At 46.7% G+C, this 22,734-nt stretch overlaps 1 protein-coding gene across 1 annotated transcript in view; it reads left to right on the forward strand.

Annotated features, from left to right (window-relative positions):
• The first annotated feature begins 6,136 nt into the window (after window positions 1-6,136).
• The window catches only part of LOC103187749 (proto-oncogene Wnt-3), a 28,276-nt gene continuing 11,678 nt past the window's right edge, over window positions 6,137-22,734 (forward strand). Inside the window, exons 1-2 of the mRNA XM_042343335.1 lie at window positions 6,137-6,216; window positions 21,259-21,500. Of these exons, the coding sequence (XP_042199269.1) occupies window positions 6,137-6,216; window positions 21,259-21,500 (322 nt within the window). The remainder of the gene's footprint in view (window positions 6,217-21,258; window positions 21,501-22,734) is intronic.

The raw sequence follows: 22,734 nt of genomic DNA on the forward strand, positions 1-22,734 counted from the left end.
ATAAACAGATCAAGAGGGAGAAAGGTATTACATCGTTCGCTTTGACTTGGAACTCCTGTTGAGTTCACTTGTGGTTTACTGACTGCGAAAGCGAGTGTTTAGAGTGAGTGATTTAAGAGGTGAATTTTCTTTTATTTTTAAAAAAAACACGCACCGATTTTTTGGGGAATAAGGGATGCGATGGGTTTTTTTCGGGGGAGAAGGTATCATAACTGTATTTTTCGCCCATAAAAATATAGTCCATCCACTTCATTAGTATATTCTGTGAAGCGCTCTGAGACGTCTCAAGGTGATAAAGGCGCTTTATCAAACGCAAGGGTTATTATTAGTATTATTATTAATAAGGAATCAAAAAATGTAGATTGCAGGGCGATAAACAGCAATGAGGATTTGACGGCGCAAATAGCAATGCTTTCTGTCCTGTAGTATTCTACAAGGAACTGCCTGGTCGCGTTTGGGAGTCGCTGCTCAGTCCCTGTGAACACATTGTCGGTGTCCAGAGATGTTCGGCTTTCCCCACTCCGCGCCCCGAAGGGTAACACCGGCACCAGACACACCAGAGTTTTGCCCAAACCTCTCCCCAGACGCGCCTGTGTGTTGCTACCGAGTCGGAAATACAGCGGTGGGGGCCAATATAATGGTTAGTTTGTGTTTCGGCCATTAGATGGCGCTCTTGGCTCATTGCTCCCAAACTGGTCCAGAGCCTTCCTCCTCCCATCCACACATCTCAAACAGTGTCTCACATTGAGGTGCTTTGAAGTGCAGTGATGCCAATGCAGTGTAGGAAAGCCCCGTTTGTGCCAACGAGGACCCGCACACCGCAAATTAGCAGCTCACAACCCTCTGACCCAGACATAACAACGCTTCCGGCTGGTCCAGACTGACCAATTGTACTCTTAGGGTGAAGTGAAACTTGTATTGCGTCGGTTTCTGCCCAACTGCGAGGTCTGAATCGGATCAGATCGACTTGCTTAGATGCTCTCCTGCCCTCCAGGCGGTGATCGCTCACCCGCAGGCGATTTCGTGTTGGGATTTCACGCAAACCTGGATCTGAAAGGTCGTGTTCAGGTTTCGAGTGTGCCTTGGCAGCAATGTACATGTCTGATTTGTTAATGTTCCATATTACTGTACAACAACACCAACAACAGAATTACATTTGTATAATACGTGTTACTCTGTCCAGTAGTATGGAAGCTGACTGCACTTGCCAACTGCAGTCCTGGTGGAGAGTCGGAGAGCAGAACAGGGTTTTATGAAGATTATCAAGATTTTGAAGGGATAATGTTTATGCAGAGAAGTTTTATCGTGTGACCTAGGATGGAAAGGCCAGACAACGTAAATTTGAAAGCCTCCAGTATTCACTTATCTGCACTAATTAGTGAGGATACATTTTTTTCCTGCTTACTAACCCTTGGTGGCTACCGGGCAGGATAATACTTGCCCAGCTCGGACCACCTACTTGTTAGTTTTGGCTCGCAGGGACATCTCTGTATCATCAAGTCTCAATCCTAGGCCAGACAGGATGGTCAACCATCAACAGTCTTGTATTATTGTGCAGCTGCCTGGCTTTTTCAATGTTTCCTCAAAGCCCCCCCCCCCCAAAAAAAAAAACCCCTCTTAAATCTTTCCTACCCTCCAGATGTTCAACTCCTCTTCCTTAATACACTAATGCTGACTGAATTGTAACTGATTTGCCAGAGGCTAATCCCTCCACATTGAAATACAAGAGCAAAACACAGGTAATCGATGTTGCAATCAATGGGAACCCCTAATTACGCGTCCAATTGGAACCGGTGTGTGTGTGTGTTGTGTGTGTGTGTGTTGTGTATGTGTGTGTGTGTTGTGTGTGTGTGTGTTGTGTGTGTGTGTGTGTTGTGTGTGTGTGTGTGTGTGTGTGTGTGTGTGTGTGTGTGTGTTGTGTGTGTGTGTGTGTGTGTTGTGTGTGTGTGTGTTGTGTGTGTGTGTGTGTTGTGTGTGTGTGTTGTGTGTGTGTGTGTGTGTTGTGTGTGTGTTTGTGTGTGTTGTGTGTGTGTGTGTGTGTGTGTTGTGTGTGTGTTGTGTGTGTGTTGTGTGTGTTGGGCGCACAAGTCGTCGTTAGGTGTCGCTGTTGTCAACGTATTGCACCTGAAAGGAAGAGGCTCAGGTAATTCCAGGTCCCAGTGGTCCCCCCCACCTCCTGTCTTGACCTCTTGGCTCTTCCCTGCTGTTTAGCGCCCTCCCTATCCCTCTTGTAGTTTACATCCTTAAATGGTAATGTAAAAAAAAACACTTGCCCTCTGGACCAACGCATCAGCAAGTGGTGTGTGGGTGGGGGAGGAGAGGAGGAGGAGGGGGGCTGGGATGGGGGAAGCTCTTTTATCCCTTATCTTGTGGGGGGGAATCGGTTGCAGTGGGGAGGACCGAGCCAGGGTTAGTTGGCTATTCCATGCGTCGATTTCTGCCCTTTCATGCCGTAGCAATGTGTGCCCCAACCGCTCTCGTGTCAATTCTGGGCATTACCGCACGAGAAACTGCCAAACCAGACATAATATTACCACTGCCGCCAAAATACACCAACACACACAAATATTCGTTTAATTTCACAGAACCTGGCAGCACAGAAGGAGGCCATTCGGCCCATCGTGCCCGTGGCATCTCTTTGTAAGAGCCACCAACTCGTCCCACTCCCACGCTCTTACTCCACAACTCTGCACATCCCCCCCCCCCCCCCCCCCGCACCCACCCCTTTGCAAGTACCTATCCAATTCCCTTTGGAAAGTTACTATCGCATCTGCTCTCGCACTCGAGCAAAGCTCGGGAAGGCTGAAAGTTGAATCAAATCAGGGTTATTAGGGCGAATGAATGAGCGGTCCGAAACCAGTGGTTTATTGATCTTAATTCGATATTTTCGTGGTGAAATGCCTCTCATTCTGAGCTTTAATCCCAGTGTGTTTTCTCTTTGCCATTCGCCTTGTCCAGTGCCAGACAACACAGCCAGAACCCCCCCCCACACACACACACACACAATAAATAGGACTCTGGAATAATATGTAAACGGGGAAACCCGAGTTCAGATTAAAAACTGCTTTGAACATAGACTTGTACAACATCAATGAATGAGCACTAACGTGGGGACGCGTCTTAACATGAAATATGCTCCACAAAGTTGGTTCTCGCAGGTCGGCAGCTTCGCTCACAGAGATCCCGCTGTTCGTTGTGATATGTGTTGTAGCAAAACCCGAATGAAGAGGGGAGCCTGTCCCTCTCTCCCTCCCTCCCCCCCCTCCCTCCCTCTCCCTCTCTCTCTGTGCTTTCGGTGGGCTGCTTGGTTTGTGCTGTGTCCTAATGGCCTTTAATGAGCACCTGAACACCCAAACGGTGTTTTTGTGAAAATTATAGCGTTGCATTTGATGTGATCCCAATGACAGGTTTTGGGCAGAGGCCGCGAAGGGATGACTGAATTGTGTGTAGTTTTGCACTTGTTTGTTTGCAGTGTGTTTGAGGCGGGGGCGACGCCGGTGGAGGGGGTGGGGAACCCTGTGATATGTTGGTCTCGTGTGTTTTCCGCCTGTGTGTGTTTTGGGGGTGAATGTGTGTGTCCCCCGTCCCCCCAACACCCACACACACACTTTGCCTCCAGTGTCAGACTGGGATCTCTCGAGTGGATGCGCCCCAAACCTCAGCCCCAACCCCAACCCCAACCCCAAGCGCAGGCTCTGTCTGTGATGTAAAACTGCTTCCCTCGGCCCCGAAGCCACTTTACCAACAAGAAAAGCTTCGGGGTAACTCGGAAAACCTATTTAAGTTACGTAATAAATCTGCGTCAGGAGACCCTCTCTCAGGGTTTCTCAGGAAAGAGCGACTGCAACAGGAAAATTGATATAATTTCCCAATGACACCCAATTGTGGATCGTCGTTACTCTGTTTTTGTGCGTGTTTTGTGTACAGTGGTTTGTTTGTTTTTCGCACACAAAGCGAAACCCTTTTTTTCTTGCCTTATTGTCAGGATTCGCTCCAGAAAAAATCACGAGGAAAGAAACGGGATTTTATTGCCATCTGTAAATATTTGGGTCCAACCCTAAAAAAAACTGCACTTTAATCTGCTCTGAAGTCACGCTACAGGTGTACTCGGCAACGCTATTTTTGGAGGGGAATTAAAATTCGCAGCGGATAAAAATACTCCTTTTGTACAAAAAATATATATTGAAATGTGTAGATTTGTGCAGACGGAATATTCCTACTGTTTTGTTGGTGGGAATAGAATAAAACGTTAAGCATTAAAAAAAACTGTCCCGAGTTTAACGTGAATTGTGCTGTTCATCAGCTTATTCTTTCGGTGGAGTGTTTTTTTTTGTTCGGGATCTTTTATGAAATAAAATCGAGCAAAGATTTTCTCCATACATTCGTGTGTGCGTGTGTGTATCTATGGTGTGTCTGTGTGTCTGTTTATGTGTCTTTGTATCTGTGTGTGTGTTTGTGTGTGAGTGTGTGTATTTGTGTGTGTGTGTGTGTGTGTATCTATGTGTGTCTGTGTATCTCTGTGTGTGTGTGTTTGTGTATGAGTGTGTGTGAGTGTGTGAGTGTGTGTATTTGTGTGTGAGTGTGTGTGTGAGTGTGTGTGTGTGTATCTATGTGTGTCTATGTATCTCTCTGTGTGTATTTATGTGTGAGTGTGTGTGTGTTACAAAGTGCTGTAATTTCCAGACGGGAGCTCCGGGTTGCCCTGGGCTAAGAAACGGGGGTTGAACCCCACACCGAATGCCCGGGTATCAATATCAAACTCACGAGAAGAACGCACTCCTTGTCACACTTCAACCCATTAACGCGATTTAAATCATATCAACAAACGAAATCCATCCTGTCCTGCTGTATAAATCATCCTCACAAAACAGTCTCAAAAACCACCTGCAAAAAACGTCAATTTCCAATATAAAACGTCGCATATATACATATATATATATTATATTACAAATAGTAGATAAGCCCTCTGTCAATGTGATACATAAGAATTATTAAATATAGATTGTCAAACTGTCAAAGGGACGCAATACTTTCTGATGTGCCCTCGAAAGAGAGAGAGAGACACTCACACACACACTCCCAATCAGATATTCACATTCACACACACATATTCACACAGACACACACGTGCATATATACACACACATACACGCACACACACACATACATACATACACACATACACACACATATATACATATACACACATAAACACACACACACACATATATACATATACACACATACACACACATACATATACATACACACAAATATATACACACAGACACACACATAATCCTCCATTTATTAGCTCTCTGGCTGTGCCCATATTCATCACGCTGTTTTGTGTCGAGGAGAAAGTTAACACATGTCGCGCATTATCATACTTACATTCGCTCCTTTCTTCGGTGGGAGGAGGGTGGGGGTGTGGGGGTGTGTGTGTGGGGGGGTTGGGGGGGTGGGTGCGTGTGTGGTGGGGGGTGGGGGGATGTGTGTGTGTGGGGGCATGTGTGTGTGGGGGGGATGTGTGTGTGTGGGGGGGGAGTGGGGGGGGGGGGGGGTGGGTGTGTGTGTGGGGGTGGTGGGGGGGGGATGTGTGTGTGTGGGGGGGGGGATGTGAAAAGGCCAGAGCTGGTTAGAACTCTCCAAGCGTTGGCGTGGTAACCAGGCTGGTAGGAGTCCTCTCTCTCCTCTCTTTCTCTCTCTCTCTCTCCCATCCTTTCCTATTCAAATTGCCCTCTTCGTAACATTTCATCATTACAGCGGGACAGGGCTGAGGAAACCACCAAAACACTGCCATGTGCAATTAGCTCGGTGTTGGGGTGGTATGTGTGATTGACAGCGCTGAACTATATAATCATCGGTGTCCTAAGGCCATGAGATCTGATTGGGTGTTGGGTTCTATTGAACCCCTTACTTTAATATTACCATGTGTATAATTTGAAGGAAAGCTCAAAGTCTCTCCCTGCTGAAGTTTTTGACTCTTGAAATCGTCTCCCCAAGTTTATTATTTTAAGAAACTTTTTTTTTCTCCCTCTCTCTGTCTCTCCTTTTTCTCTCTCTCTCTCTCTCCCTCTCTCTCTCTCTCTCTGTCTGTCTCGGGTTCCCCCACTTTCACTCTCATTTTACACTCATGGATTTGTACCTGGTTGGGATTGTCCTATCTTTTTTCCTGAACTCAACTGGAGCGCTTGCCGGCTACCCTATCTGGTGGTAAGTGAAACTTCATATCCGCACACACTTTTTTGGGGGTCTGTCTGCGTGTGTGTGTGTGTCTGTGTGTGCGTCTGTTTATGCGCGTCTGTGTCTCTGTGTATGTGTCTGTTTGTGTCTCCGTGTCTGTATTTCTCGGTCTGTGTGTGTGTGTGTGTAGGTGTGTGGTGTGTGGTGTGTGTTTCTATATAAAAAGAAGTTGTTTATTTCCGATTTTCCGGGTGAATTGCATTGTGAATAAACTCGTTCCACACCATTTGCGAAGGCGAACAGGAGAGGAGGGTTGTGCGCGCTTCGGAAATGTTCTCATCAGCCGTTGTTTGTTATCTGATTCTTTGAGTATCTTAACTACTGTCTCTCTCTCTCTCTCTCTCCCTCTCTCTCTCCCCCGAGTGAGTGAGATCCGATCTCTTTCCTTGACAGACTGTGTGAAGTCAGGCGCAGTGGGTTGGGAAAGGGATGAGAGAAAAAGACGGAACGAAACGGGAACCGACAACAGGAGACAACAGGATAGGGCGAGGGCTGGAATGACAACGTGGGGAGAGACAGAGAAATAGAGAGATACGGAGAGAGAGAGAGATATATAGACAGAGAGAGAGAGAGAGAGAGGCAGACTGATAGACACAGAGAGACCGAAAGAGTGAGAGAGAGACAGACAGACAGACAGATAGACACAGAGAGACGGAAAGAATGAGAGAGAGAGAGAGAGAGAGAGACAGACAGAGAGAGACAGAGAGATGGAGAGAGGGAGACAGAGAGAGAAAGGGATTCGGAGATGAGTTAAGAGGAGCCGAGAGCGAATGGGGAGAGAGAGGAATCGAGACAAACGCGCAAAAATAGAGAGAAAGAGACGTGAATGGGGAAAAAAAGGGAAAGAGAGGCAGATGGGAGACAAAGAGAGTGAGAATAACACGGAGAGAAGGAGCTGCCGAGGGGTGGGGGTTGGGGGGTTGGGGGGAGGGGGGGGGGGAGTGTGAGAGAGACCGAGCGGAGGGGAAGGTGATGATTCCTCACTCTCGGCGCTGCTTCAGTCACAGAACAAAGAGCCAAACGGCCTCACCTGAGAGACAGACACTCACTTTCCTCCCGTGTTCGGTGTGTGCGGGTGTGTGTGTGTGTGTGTGCGGTGGGGGGGGGGGGGGGAGCTTGTGCGTGTCTGCGGGGGGGAGCGTGCGCGGGAGGAGTGTGTTGTGTGCGGGAGGCGGCGGGGGTGGGTGGGGGGTGAGAGTGTGTGCATGTGTGCGGAAGGAATGTGTGTGCGGGTGGGTGGTGGGGGGGGTGCGTGCGTGTGCGTGTGTGTGTGTGCGGGGGGAGTGGGTGTGTACGTGCGGGGGTTGGGGGGAGTGTGTGTGCGTGTGTGTGCGTGCGGGGAGTGTGTATGTGCGGGTCCTGGAGGACTTTTAACAAGTTCAGAACATTGCAGAATCGGATATAGCTGAAGGCGATGGGATTTTTGTCTCTCTCTCTCTTTCTTTCTTTCTCTCTCTCTCTCTTTCCCTCTCTCCCTCTCTCTCTCTCTCTCTCTCGGTTTGATCAGACTCGCTCTGACCGGCTTTGCTCCTGCAAACAGGTTTAAACGTCTCCCCTTCTCTGCGTGTCAGTTCTTATCAGATCTGGTGTCAGCGTCGAAGCGAACGCTGTTCCGAGTTTCGGATCTGTGTCAACCGTGGGTTTATTATAGCCCAGAGAGAGTGAGTGTGTTACACAGAGAGAGAGAGAGAGAGAGACGTACACACACACAGTCAGAGAGAGGGAGAGAGAGAGTGTGTCAAACACAGAGAAAGACCGACACATACACTGTGGGTGTCACAGACAGAGACACACACACAGAAAGTCAGAGAGAGAAACACGCAATGTGTCACCGAGACACACACACACATATAAAGCCACAGAGAGAGACACACAGAGAGGGACACAGATACAAACACACATAGAAAGACACACAAAGAGAGAGAGAGAGGGAGAGGGGTATAGAAAAATACAGGACTTTTAAACCTTAATTTGCCGCCAGAGCAGCTCTCGCCGACCCGTTAATGCGGAGGTTTATTTAACGCAGGAATATTACCGCATTCCCAGACGCGATTATCGAAGCGTTTGAGATAGTTCAGTCACTTAACTTACTTACTTACTCACTTACTTACTCACTTACTCACTCACTTACTGACTTACTTACTTGCCCCGCGGCAACTTAGCCAGAGGGGGGGGGGGACGCGCAAATCGCGAAGATGCGAATGCGAAATAAAATGACATAAAATCAAATATTTTATTTTTAAACACCCCCCCCCCCCCCCCCCAAAAAAAAACATTATTTTTAATCGGGGCGAAATCAATTCATTCAGAAATCAATGAATTCTGCAATCTCGCGTAACTAACCCTTATTGTTACTCCACTTACACTCCCACTCACTCATTCACTCACTCACACACTCACACACTTACTCACACATTCACTCACTCACACACTCACACACTTACTCACACATTCACGCACTCACTCACACACTCACTCACTCACACACTTACTCACACACTCATTCACACACTTACACACACACTCACTCACACACTCACTCACTCACTCACTCAAACACACTCACAACTCACAGAGTATTTTATTTTTCTTGCCGAGATTGTGGTGTTAAATAAGAATTGAACGGCGATGTGTTTTTTTGTGAGTTCAGGAACTTGAATCTCTCAACTTCTCACTGAAACAAACATTTCACCCACAAAATGCAGTCAATTTCACTTCACAGTATATTCTGTGAAGCGCTTTGAGACGTCTCGAAGACGTGATCTGGCGCTGTATCAAATGCCAGGATTACTATTATTATTATGATGTTGGTCTATATTGTCTATTTACGTCTATTTACCCCCTTGAGAGGGGGAAAGTGGGGCCACCAGAGACAGAGCGCCCCCTGACCTACCTCCCCGGCTTGGTCCAGGTTGTTTTATGACTTGATTTAATACCAGAATAGAAGCAACTCGTTCAGACGTCTCAAAGCGCTTCACGTGGTATATTATAAACTGTAGTGACTGTGTGTTTTGTGGGCTCAAGTGGAGATTTGATCCCCAAAAAGCGTCCTACGCGGGGAGACCGTGAGCTGAGATCTATCCGGTAATGAATCCTCATACAGATGAGGGATAGGATCCGGTGTGTGTCTCTATTTGTGTGTCTCAACACATACCAAACCAAGCCAAGAGCAGGCAGGGTGGGTGGGGTTGGGGGTGAAGAGAGAGAGCTGTAGTTGACATTTACCCCCCCACACCCCCACACACACTTTGTACATTGAACTAAGACACAGACAGGGGATTCCCCCAATACATTGCAGTAAAGGAACCAGACTTTCCAAAAAAAAAGCCCCAAAATATATACTTTAGGAAACTTTTGATAATAATAATAATAATAATAATCCTTTCATTCGATACAGTGCCTTATCACGTCTTCGAGACATCTCAAAGCGCTTCACGGGATACACTGGAAAGTGCGTGAAACTGTGTATTTTGTGGCCCATGTGTGTGTTTAAGAAGAATCCCATCACAGGTTAACCCCAGGTGTCGAGAGGTGTCATGTTTCTCTGGGATTTCCACGTGTAAGTGGGATGCGAGGAATTCTCAAATTGGTTTGGATAACTCTTAAGGACGGGGATAGGCTTCTGGATGTGTCAGACACCCGGCTGACCCCCCCCCCCCCCCCCCCCCCCCCCCCCACCCCCACCCCAAAAAAAAACAGTCTAGCCTTGCTTATCAGTGCAGAATCAGTGTCGTTTCCCCTCCATTGACCGCACTCTACCCCCCCAGTCACTCCCCTGTCAGCAACAGTTGGCACATCTGTGAGGCCAGGGTTTTCCGATGAAGTTATCGATTAAAAAAAAAGAGCAAAATCAGGAAAAACAAAAACAACAACAAATCGTACTTGCATAGCGCCCTTCACTTCACTCACATCGGAAAGATGTCTCATCTGCTACCCACAGCTGCCCACATTTTTGTCCACCCGGTAAGTCAGACCATTACACACACCTCAGCCATAACGTGAGGACTGAGTCACTGCCAAACCCGACTGATTGATGGAGGAAACGAGCTGCCATTTGGGAACCAATGTCCTGGTTTCCACAATGATGGAATATTGAAGCCTGTCTGTGGCCTCCCCCCCCCCCCCCCCCACCACCGACTACTCCCACTCTCTCTCCCCGCCCCCCGCCATTGACTTGATAAGGTGCTGTGTCAAATGCAAGTATTATTATTACTATTATTGTTATTGTTAGGGATTTTTTTTGATTCTTGGCGACATTTCTGGCTAAGAAGGAGTTAACTACTGAGTTAGCTGTGACTGATTCACAAAGGTATATGGGTTTAGTATCTCCCCCTCTCTCTCTCTCTCTCGCTCTCTGTATGTGCGTGTGTACACGTATGGATGCGTGCTGTGTTCTTAATAAGCTGTCAGCGCAAATCCATATTTGTGTGTCTCGGTTTCTGCCTATTCGTTCCTCACCTGACATCTACCTGCCCGTGTGAGGAGCTGCATATACACGTGAGATCCACAGTGTGTGTGTGCGTGCGTGTGCGTGTGTGTGTGCGTATATGCACAATTGCTTGGGAATATGCATCCATATGTTTGTCTCTCTCCAGATATGTTCTTGTACGTGGAAGGGTCGAGCGCACACCCACACACATACGCACACACACACACACACACATACACACTCACACACACATACATACATACACATTCACACACACACGCGCAGACACTTATTCACATTTGTCAACCATACTGGGATACATGCATGCAGTACATATATCCACATGTATGGGACATACAACGACACTGGGTACATGACTTTGGTGTGACAAAAACCCGTCGGTCTTAATTTGAAACTATCTGTACCAATGGAGAGTGACAGAGAGCCAAACAGCTGCGCTTTACAGGTGACATCTGATGGCAAAGTCCTGGGCAATTGGCTTTTGCGGGCATCTGGCCTGGCATTGGCGCCAAGGCTGTCGCTCTTCGGGGCTGAACCTCTTTGGGTTTGTCCAGCGAGTCTGATTGAGGTCTTGTTAAGTTCAACATAAGAAAATAAAATTTGGGTTAAATGCGATTTTAGAAGTTTGGGAATTAAATGAGAGGTGAGGCTTGTAGATGTGTTTAGGCAGTATCCACTGTAGTTATTACTACACCCCCCAGGTAAAATCCTGACTATATCTTTGCTAGGAAATCCTCACTAACGTGGGGATATGTCTGTGCGCAACACATGTCTATATATGATCGTTTTTGCCTATGCTCCTATTAAGCAGGCACAGGTGTGTGGCGCTATGTTTATTGCATATTTGGGTGTGTGTAATAACTGTGATAAAGATGTATTTGTTGAAGGTTTATGGATCTTTGCATACGTGGGTGTGTGTCTGTGTGCACTTGGGACATCCAATATCATTATGTGCGTGTAAAAATATACATATCATGAGGGTGTGGAATATTCTGTGATCATTAGCATTCCTCCCTGTGTGTGGGTGTTAAATATGGGATTGGAGGAACCCATGTACAGAGAGAGAGAGAGACATAGTGTGACAGGAATAATATTGGCAACTCAGTCCCACTCTGCCACACAGCGACTGTGTGAGTGACAGGATACTTACAGTGTGACTGGCATTGGCTGGTTGGCAGGTCACTAGTGGCTGGCACTGGGTGGTTGGCAGGTCACTGGTGACTGGCACTGGATAGTTGGCAGGTCACTGATGACTGGCATGTTGCGCTTGTGGAATGAGCTGCTTTTTTATATAAAATACATTTGTAATAGTAATAAATAATACCAAAACGCCACATTTTTAATAGTAATAAATAATACAAAAATGCCAATCAACACACACACAAAAAAAACTGTTGTCAATGTCTGGTCTGCTCCTTGGCAGATGTACAAGTTTAATTTCTGTTGAGTTTTTCTGAACTCATCAAATGTCGTATTTCTGGGTGGTTCCAGAATCTCAGTACCTGGTGATAAACATTTTCAGGAAGGCATTATTTACTTTGTTGCTGTGAATATGTCCCAACATCAGTCTGGCACAGCGCAGATATATATTTGTGTAACTGTCCCAGATTTCCTCGTTCAGCTGTTAGTTAAACCCTTTCTGAGGACAAAAGAATCCTGTACATACGTGATCTGATCCACTTCTCCACAACTCCGATAAACCTTCAGCAGATTGCAACCTGAACCTTAATATACAGTGGTAGAAGCAGTTACTTAATATAAAGTGGTAGGAGTGTACCTCCATCTACCAACCACACCCGAGTTTCCTGGAACCATCCTAACCTATTCATTGCAACGTGCTTCTTCCACCCCCCCCAACTTTCTTCCCTCCTTTCCTGAAGACACTGACTCGTGTTCCCACAGTCGTTGGGGGTGCCCAATGTGCTTAAAAGGTAGAGGGATATGGAGATGGTGATGTTGACACCGTCTCCCAGGCTGAGCCTGGGTGGAATTTCATGTCTCAGGTGAGGAGAAGGTGTGGGTGTGTGATAGATAGCCAACTGCTGCATTCCCTGATCACACAGCAAGCTCGGCTGGTCCTGTGAAACAGCGCAATAAATGATGGCAGCTTTAGTTAGTGGGGGAGAAGCGGGAAAACACATAAACTAATGGGATACATTTATTGGATAAATTAATGGATAGCTAAACGGATAGATACATAAACAGATAAATAGACAGATAAATTAAACAGACAAACAAACAGACAAATAAACAGATAAATAACTAGAAAAATAAACACATGAATACATAGATCGATGAAACATGTTATGTCCTTGAAGGAACCGCAGGCTTCAAAGTTGAGACTGGAGTTCAACATCCAGTGCCGTGAGTGCAAACCATAGAGAGGAACAGAAGATGGAATCACTTTACTTGTGGCACAGAATGAACCTGTGTTACGCTGCAGATGTGCGTCTGTCTCTCTCTCTCTCTCTCTCTCTCTGCACTCCCCGGTGCAGACTGAAGAATAGCTGACCCTCTCTCTCTCAGCTCTCACTGGGGGGAATCTGTAGCCCTGGGCTGGGACAGAGGATAACTGTGCAATAAACCCCCAACTGAGAGGGCGAGAGCTCCACAGTTTTAGACACTTCACCACTGATTTGCAAAACGTGATACAGTAGTTCTCGATTTACCAGTTCCTGTGAAATAAATGTTTGCCTCATCGACCTCTGCCCACCCCCCCCCCCCCCCCCCCCCCCACCAACCCCATACACACACGCTCTCTCTCTCTCTCTCTCTCTCTGTCCACTCACAGGGAGCATTATTACCCCGAGTTTTCACCAAGTCAATGGGAACGCTAACTCTCACTAACTCATTAACTTGGGCCCCGGTTCTGACTGCGAATCACTGGTGAAAATGGAGCTTAAGAGTTGGGGGGAGATAACAATAACGTTAGCCCTTGCAATTTGATATAGCGCCTTACATCTTGGAGAGATGCGGTGGAAAATACTACATGATGCTCTTAGCTCATTAACGGAACCCAGTGTACGCTTAAAACCTACATGTCCCAAGTATTTTACTGTAATGGTTTCAGAATGTGCTTTACTCGTCCCCTCTCTCCCTCTCTCTCTGCATACCTGCTAAGAGGTGTGCCATTCTCTCGTCTCTCTCTCCCTCTCTCTCTCCCTCTCTCTCTCTCTCTTTGTCTGTCTCTCTCTGTCTCTCTCCATCTCTCTGTCTGAACTGTGGCAGCGTCACTTCAACACGTTGTGCTGTTGCTCTGGAATGGAATTCGGGTTTGGCTGCTTTTCCCCTCCGGGCGCAGCGGACTCCCAGGAAGGAGAGTGGGGTGAGGGCCGGACAGCCAACACAACGTGTGACTGATTGATGCCGGGATATGAGGGAGAGGGGAGGGGAGGGATGGCTGGAAATGTTCTCACTTGCGGTTACAGCGAGAGAGAAAAGCCTAGGAGCGACACAGCTCCCGTCTGCATAGCAGACATGCCTGTGACTCGAGGTTCAGCCCTGTAAACCATTGCTCAATGTAACGTAAATCTCCTGAGACGCTTAGCGAGGAATGGCCCCGTCACCTCACCACACACTCTTTTCAACACAAGATGTCTCATTAAGCGCAGAGGTTCCTCGGCACGGCAGGAGGCCATTCGGCACGCACAGTGTCCGTGTCTCTGCTTGCCTGTTGTTACCCTACAATGTTAACCCAACAAACTCCACGTCCTCTTGCCCCACATCCACTCAACGAGTGTCTAATAATGTGGTCACTCAATCCCACGACTGTTGGTGGGACACTGCTGTGCGCAATTGACGCCCACAAAATATACAGTCACCACACTTTACAGTATATTCTGTGAAGCGCTGTGAGACGTCTCGAAGACGTGATACGGCTCTGTATCAAATGCAAGGATTATTATTATTATTATTATTATCGCTCGACATGTGATTACCGTTAACGCGTCATTTGAGAACCCAAAGGATGGTGTTGGGGTGAAATGGAAATGGAATGTGATTGGTTTCATTGCACCGGTTGTAACACTCTCCTCTTAAGAACATGTGTCTCTCTCTTTCAAACCAGTAAGTGCGTGTGTGGGGGGGGGAGGAAATGCACAGTTGCGCTCGCTACCTGTTGTCACATGCACCGACTCAGCTCAGCTCCGGATTGCGCACCGGGTCTGAGTGAGTGAGGGGCTGAGAGATAGTGCGGCTGTTTGTTTAGGGGGTGAGGCCACCCCCCACAACGGCCACTTCACATCTGAGAATCCGCATGGAACTCATCGACACTTTGCGAATGCTCTTCCACACCCATCTCTCTGTCCAGCGCTGCAGTGAGCAGCCTGATGCAGGTTGTCCTGATTCGGGGGGTGGGGGGAGGGTGGAAGGGGGAGGATGGAGTCAGGTCAGTGTCGAGCCAGAGGTAGAGGGAAGCTGTTGAGTTATACCTGACTGTAGATGGTTGGGCGCCGGGCAGAACGCACGAGATTCCACAGTCCCAGTAAATGATCCAATTCGATTCCAGTCTCGGTCTCTTCCCTCAGTCACCCCACCAGCGACACCCGGAGATGTTCACACGGGGGCACTATCACGATCCATTTAAATGATTGCTCTTGTAAAGTGTAGTGACTGTGTTTTGGGGAGGTTAGACTCCTACGTGCAGCAAGAATATGTCTTGAGCTCATGATAGGACATCCCTGAGTTTGAAATTTGAAATATCTCACCAGAACCCGTGTGGAGTATAAAATACTCCTTTATACACACACACACACATATATATATATTTACATATATATATTATCGTATATGAGGGAGAGAATGGCTAATTGGGGCTGGAATGAATGGTTTAGCTGTAAAAACATAACTGACAACGTTTGGAGACATTTGATGTCTTTGAGAGAGAGTGCGAGTGATGTCGATGGCGGAAGGAGGTGTTGTTCACAGTTTGTCGGTGAGGCGCTAACGGGGTGAGAGCTGCAGTTTGGAGCTCAGCACAACCCAACCCAACAGCCAACACTGCTGACCTGCCATTGAGATGTCCTTTCCTTTACACGCCACCTCCCCCCACCCCACGCTCAGCCTGGTCTTGCTTTCCTTCATCACACACACACAGAGCCCCCCCCCCACACACACACACACATACAGCCCCTACACACGCGCACACAGCCCCCCCCCCACACACCCACATACACACACACACACAGCGCCCCCCCACAAACGCACACCCCCCCTCCCCCCCACACACACAGCCCCCTACACACACACACACCCCACCACACACACACACAGACCCCCCACACACACAGCCCCTCCCACACACACACAGCCCCCCCCCCCCCCCCCCCCCACACACACACACACGCTCGGTGCATTGGACTTATCTCAGCTACAAGGACCAAAATGCGACTGTTGCAATCGATAGGAAATCGAAATGAAAAAAACGCTCTAAGTCTGTCTGTCATGAAGCAAATGTGTTTATTTACTTGCAAAAAGAACCCCCCCCCCCCCCCCCCCCCCGCCGACCCTACCCCCCACCCCTCCCCACCCCCTCACCCCCGAGATATAAATCAGGGAGTTTGTCATCAAACTACCACTGCACAAAGCTTCCCCGCGCTGTCCAACATAAGGCAATCTGCGACATTTGAATTTAGGTGCTAAATCGTTGCAAATTTATATAGTTTTCTTTATTCAATGTCAGGCCCGGAAATTAATATTTGCAATATCCAGATATGAAAAAATATTTATTGCTGCCTCGTTATAAAGTAATAATGATTACTTATTAATGATTATTAATAATAAATCTTGCATTTGGTACAGCGCCTTATCACGTCTTCGAGACGTCTCCGAACTCCTCACAGGATATACTGTAAAGTGAATTGAGTGGATATTTCGTGGTTGAAACGCGGTCGCCAATTGCGCACAGCAGCGTCACACAGAGGGTCGTGGATTGAGTGACTAAATTATTATTGTTTTTTATTTTGAAGGAATTGTTGCCTGTGGAAAAGCAATCCGTCAATCGACTAATATTCAAACCATGAAAGTCACCAGTCACACTCTGGAGTCTCACTCAGTGTTTGCCCCCCCCCCCCCCACCACCACCCCCCACCTCTCTGAGAGGCTAAATACAACAACAACAACAACAAGATTCCATTTATAAAGCGCCTTTCACGTCAGGAGGACGTCCCAAGGCGCTGCACAGTTGGGTCATGACCCGAGCAGGGGGGAAATGGTCAGGGTGAGGGGAGGGAGCGAGGAGGGGGGAAATGGTCAGGGTGAGGGGAGGGAAGGGAGGGAGCGAGGAGGGGGGAAATGGTCAGGGTGAGGGGAGGGAAGGGAGGGAGCGAGGAGGGTGAAGAGAGTCGAGAGGGGAGCTGAAGGCTCGGTCAAAGAGAAATATTATCATTTGCAAACGGAAACTCTCTGGGCAGGTGCAGTGAATTCCCCAAACATGCTGCTACTGAGTTCCCTTTTACGTGGGTTGAGTCGCTACGAAAATGGCCATAGATCTCCCCTCACTCCCCCCCCCCCCCCCCCACCCCACTACCATCATCACCAGCCAACACTGGCAATGGTGACTGGCAAAGGAACCATAGAGGAGGCCATTCAGCCATTCTGAAAGAGCAATTCTCTTACTCCCTTCTCACATTGTAAAACCAGGTTCTTCGGGACACGACCCTGTGTGAAGAGTGCTCTACAGATGCAATTTGCTGTTGTCGTTCACACACAGACAACAGGAACCTGCGGAAATAATACAAACCCACAAAAACTTGCATTTATATAGCGCCCTACACACACACACACACACACACACACACACACCGGAAGGTATCTTGGAGATCTTAGATTATAGTCTGGATTTTGCGGCTCTTCTTTTGTTGTTTTGCAACTTGTTCGACAAATCTCCCTGAACGCATAAGGTGTGTAAATGACCTCTGATCAAGGGTGTGGCTCGGATAGCGATTGGGCCACATGGCCTCTCTATTCCCAGTTGTAGATAAATCCACACTGTATTATCATTGATAAACAGAGCTGTTGAGCAGCTGTCAAAGGCCAACCATTGAGCAGCCAATCACAATTAATGATGAGGATGAGCCTTGGTTTTGTTTCCCATCCAATGTACCAACAGGAAATGAGCTCACTGGGTGTTGTGATTGGTCCAGCCGCCTTTTTATCCTTCTTCTGCTGTGACTGAGATAGAATTATATCCAGCAGAGACTTTATCTCACTCGCCTTTCTCAAATACAGTAAACTAATCCCTAGAGAATAGCCCAGCCCTGTGTTCTGCGCTGAATATAGCGACCAGAGTGTCCTCGGATCTTAGCTCAGTTCTGGTCCAGTACCAGTCTCACAGCAAGATGTGTCAAGGTGCTTTTAAGCACATATTTTGTTACGGTCTTTTTTTTAAATATATACTGTTGGCATTAATGCCCAGTTTGCCTGGAATGTTCCTCCCGTGTCTAGTTAATGAATCAGTCCTTCAAACCCACGAACATTTTCCCAGAGACCCCGACCAATCCCCCTTTCCCGTTTCGGTTCAACCCCCCAATCTGATAGTCAACCATAAAGTCTATTCTGAGGCCCTGGTGATGGGAACAAAAGCCTCCGACTGTGTTATAAACCCTCTGGCCTCTGGCCTGGCCAATGCTCCAGCCGCGGCCAATGCATAGTGACCGACACTCCCAACTCCCAACTGAAATAATATAACGTGCCTGATCCAGCTAACGAGCTATAATTCCTGTTACTAAATCACGATGTTGTAGGTGCACACAGGCGTGCGTGAGTGCGCATTTGTACACATGCAAATGTCTGGGTATCTTGCGAGTGATTGCTTTATGTGTGCGTCTCTGGATACGTCCCAATTTCTGTGCACTTTCCGATGTTACTGTGTGTATTTGTCCTCCGTTCGTTTGCATTGGGCATAGCTGATATGTGCTATAAATAAATATAATAAATGCAATGATTTGTTGTGGTCCCAAGTGTTCATCCGGGCAGACCTTACCCGAACTGTTCTGGTCGTTGAGCGCCATCTGCAACTAGTTCACCCGCACCCCAGCCACGAAATTGTTAAGTCTCTTTCATTTTCCATTAATATTTTCTTTATTTTGTCCCCTGACATCCGTAAATGATTGTACAGAAACGTAAGTCGCATCTCAGCAGTAATCAGGGCGAACGGTGCGGTTAATTACACCGAATGTGTAATTCCTCGATTTTTTTCCCCCTCGATATTTCGATCATTTCAAATAATATTAATAATATATAATAATAATCATGAAACGGCAGCTGCGGAATGGTCAAACACCATTACAACTAAGTTCTCCCCAAACAATGCGCTTTTGTGCAACAATATTGATATACAACTATATATAATGCATATATTTATACATATATGGCAATTACTATATAGATATATATATAGGGAGAAAGAGAGAGAGAAAGAGAGAGGGAGATAAATAAAATAGAATGATAATTACTCCTGTGTCCTGTCCGTTCGCTGCACTGCTCTGTACGCGCTGTGTTTGGGATTTGAGAGAGAAATTGTCAGTTTGTGGAAGGATTTCTGAATGAGCACTAATATCACAGACAGGGACTGAAATGCCTCTGATTATATTACTGTGGCATCGCCACATTATGAGCTTCCAACTGTTTAACCCCTCTCTCTCTCTCTCTCTCTCTCTATTATCCCGGCACCAAATATCTTACCGATTGCAAATACTGTATAAATAAATATATCTTAAACACCACACGCCATTAGCATCGTCTACACAAACTACACCCGAGTTTCGGACGTTGTTTATCAGATTATCGGGAATCCGCACCGTGTAAGCGGACAACCAAACGGTTATCGCCCGTTAGGATCTCACTCAACTGAGGTTAACACTTTCTATGAGAATTGTGAGAATTGAACAGCATTTCCCTTCGCCCACAAAGCACACAGTCAATTAATTCACTTACATTCAGTATATTCCGTGAAACGCTTCGAAGACGTCTCGACGACGCGATTAAGGCGTTATGTCAAATGCAATGATTGTCATTTTTATTATTATTATTTTTATTATTATTATTATTATTATTATAAAGGGGGAAATCGCCTTCACATTTGCGGGTATTATCCTATTTGCTGGGTGGGGGCTGAGAGATTGCACGGTGTAGGGCGAATAGTTGGATCACCAGAAGGTATTTGCCGGGAAATTTTCGGCTAATAATAATTGCCATCTGACGCCTGTCTTTTTTTTGTGTGTGTGTGTTCAACAAAAATCCCTTCGTGTTGCATATTGTTCGTGTAACAGCTGAATTGATCGGTGATGGTGACTGTTATCTGATCGGCGTTATTTGACCAAACCATCGGCCAAACCACAGGCAGAGGAGGAATATCCTATCAACCTGTTTTGTGTTCACTGTGTAGATCTGAGACCCCTCTTCTCCTGGATTCCGTGTGCACCTAAATTGACGATTTAGCTCAACGTGGAGTTAAATTAAGACTATTTCGGATTTTGAGTTTTTTACGACAACACATACGTGAACAAACCGTTTGCAATGTCTCGTTTGTTTATTCTAAATTTCCCCCAAACCCTTCACACTTTATTGTAGTGATTTATATTCCAGTGGATTGCACTTGTGGGGTTGATGATAAAGATCGTTTGCCTCTTTTTTCAGCCGATGAAAACCTCCTCGGTCTCTCTCTCCGTCTGTCTCTCGCCTCCTCTCCAGTGTCCCAGATTGTCTCAGTGCTATAGCGGTAGCGATTCCTTTCGTTTGATAACTTAACAACAACAACAATAATAATAATAACCCTCGCATTTGATTTAACGCCTTATCACGTCGTTGAGACGCCTCAAAGCGCTTCGCAGAACACACTGTGAAGCGAACTGACTGTGTGTTTTGTGGGTGAAAGGCGGCGGCCGATTGCTTTAATCAATTTAATTGTGAGGAGCATTTGGCCCAAACGAAAAGAGGATTGTTGCAATATTAATTAATGAACGGATGTGGTCTTAAAGACGACTTCGCATCTGAAACTACAATAAAGGCATTTTATCGATTTTCGCTGAAGGCCCTCCCAGGGAAGTACAGGCAGAGGAGAAATATCCTCTAAGCCAAGTTGTGTTTACTGTGCAGATCTGAGTGTTTCTGTGGCACATACTCGGACTTCTTGTCTGGATTCAACCTTCAGATCTACTGGTCATGATTTCAGCTCAATGTGGATTTGAATTTTAAGGCAACACATAATATACAGTACTCTCCCTTAATAGTCCTTACATTTGATATAGCGCCTTATCGGGCTCTTCGAGATGTCTCAAAGCGCTTCACAGGATATACTATAACGTGTATATTTTTCGTGGGCTAAACGTGCCTGGGTGAGGGGGCGCTGCATAAATCCAAGTTGTTGTTGTAAATAGATAGATGTTTGGCTAATTTACAAACGGTGAAGGTATAGATATTTAATGTCCCTGTGGGAGGGGTGCTGTATAAATGCAAGTTGTTGTTGTGATATGTGCTGCTTGCTGACCTGCTGCTGTCTCTCTCTCTCCCCCTCTCTCTCTCTCTCTCTTCGCCTCCCACCCCCCCGCCCCCCCATCACCCAGGTCGCTGGCGATGGGGCACCAGTACTCCTCCCTGGGAACTCAACCCATCTTGTGTGGCAGTATCCCAGGGCTGGTCCCCAAGCAACTGCGCTTTTGCCGAAACTATATCGAAATCATGCCAAGCGTGGCCGAGGGCGTCAAGATTGGCATCCAAGAGTGTCAGCACCAGTTCCGGGGGAGGAGGTGGAATTGTACCACAGTCAACGATAACCTGGCCATCTTTGGGCCAGTCCTGGATAAAGGTATTTATACAGAAACTCAGCACAATATGAGTGGAGTCCTGTTGCTCAGTGGTTAGAGCACTCGCCTCGCAAGCGAGAGGACCCGGGTTCGATTCCCGGGCAGGGCGAAATGTTGGGCAAGTTTCCTTACTCCACACACACGCCTCTGTTTACCCAGCAGTAAATAGGAACCCGGTTGTTAGTTGAATTGCGGCTGGTTTTTCCGGGGGTAATAATCCCTCCCCCCACCACTGTTTGTGGGACGCTGCTGTGTGCAATTGGCTGCTGCGTTTCACCCACAAAACATACAGTCAATTCACTTCACGCTATATTCCGTGAAGATGTTTCGAAGATGTGATAAGGTGCTATATCAAATGCAAGGATTATTATTATTATAAATTATTATTAAGACACGCTAATGCCACAGATTAAAAGCGAGGTGGATTTTGGGATTCACCCCCTGTGAATTCACACCTGCTTCTAGAATTTAATGCACCTGTCATGGATGAGCTTGTCATTGATATCACTTACAAGGCACTGATTAAGTGATTATACATTGGGACAGGGTTCAAACTTCACTAATGTTGTTATTGGTTACCAAATGTGTAGATTTGATTTTATTGGAGAGCGAATCCTGGCGTAAGGCAAAGAGTTCTTTGTCATCTGATTACCATCTGCCTTCCAGCTTCCCTACTCCCATGGGTTGAAGTGTTTTCTCCAACTGAGGCAGTGATTGGGTTTATCAGGAAGGAGTGAGCGGAGGTGATGAGGCGCTTGATCAAAGCTGCTTCTAGACTAGGATGTGGTTGCAGGGCGGCACACCTTCTACCTGGTCCCTCCCAAACCACAATATAGTTTGAGCTAATAAGACTGTCAGATTTTTCCAAATCCTTTATAGCCCTATAGTGCCCAGGAGCATGGCAGCTTCACCACTTGTGTTAGGAGGAATGGGCAGACAGTGTCAGCAGAAATTGGAGCCACTTTTCCCACAGTCTTAGGGTTTGTTAGTGAATTGCAGAGTTGTTGTTTCAGGGTGAGAGTGAGGAGAAGTAGTCTTGTGTTTAGCAGAAACTGTCTCTTCACAAGACAAGATGTGCTTTAGCAGAGATTGGGTCCCTAAATGATTAGAATTAACATTTTTGAAACAAATTATATATATTTTATACAATTTTACATACTTGATATACTTTTGTGTGCCGCATTCGGCTCACAAAATATACAGTCAATTCACTTCATAGTATATTCTATGAAGCGC

This window comes from Callorhinchus milii, unplaced genomic scaffold, assembly GCF_018977255.1.
Source record: "Callorhinchus milii isolate IMCB2004 unplaced genomic scaffold, IMCB_Cmil_1.0 Scaffold23, whole genome shotgun sequence".
Taxonomy (NCBI): domain Eukaryota; kingdom Metazoa; phylum Chordata; class Chondrichthyes; order Chimaeriformes; family Callorhinchidae; genus Callorhinchus; species Callorhinchus milii.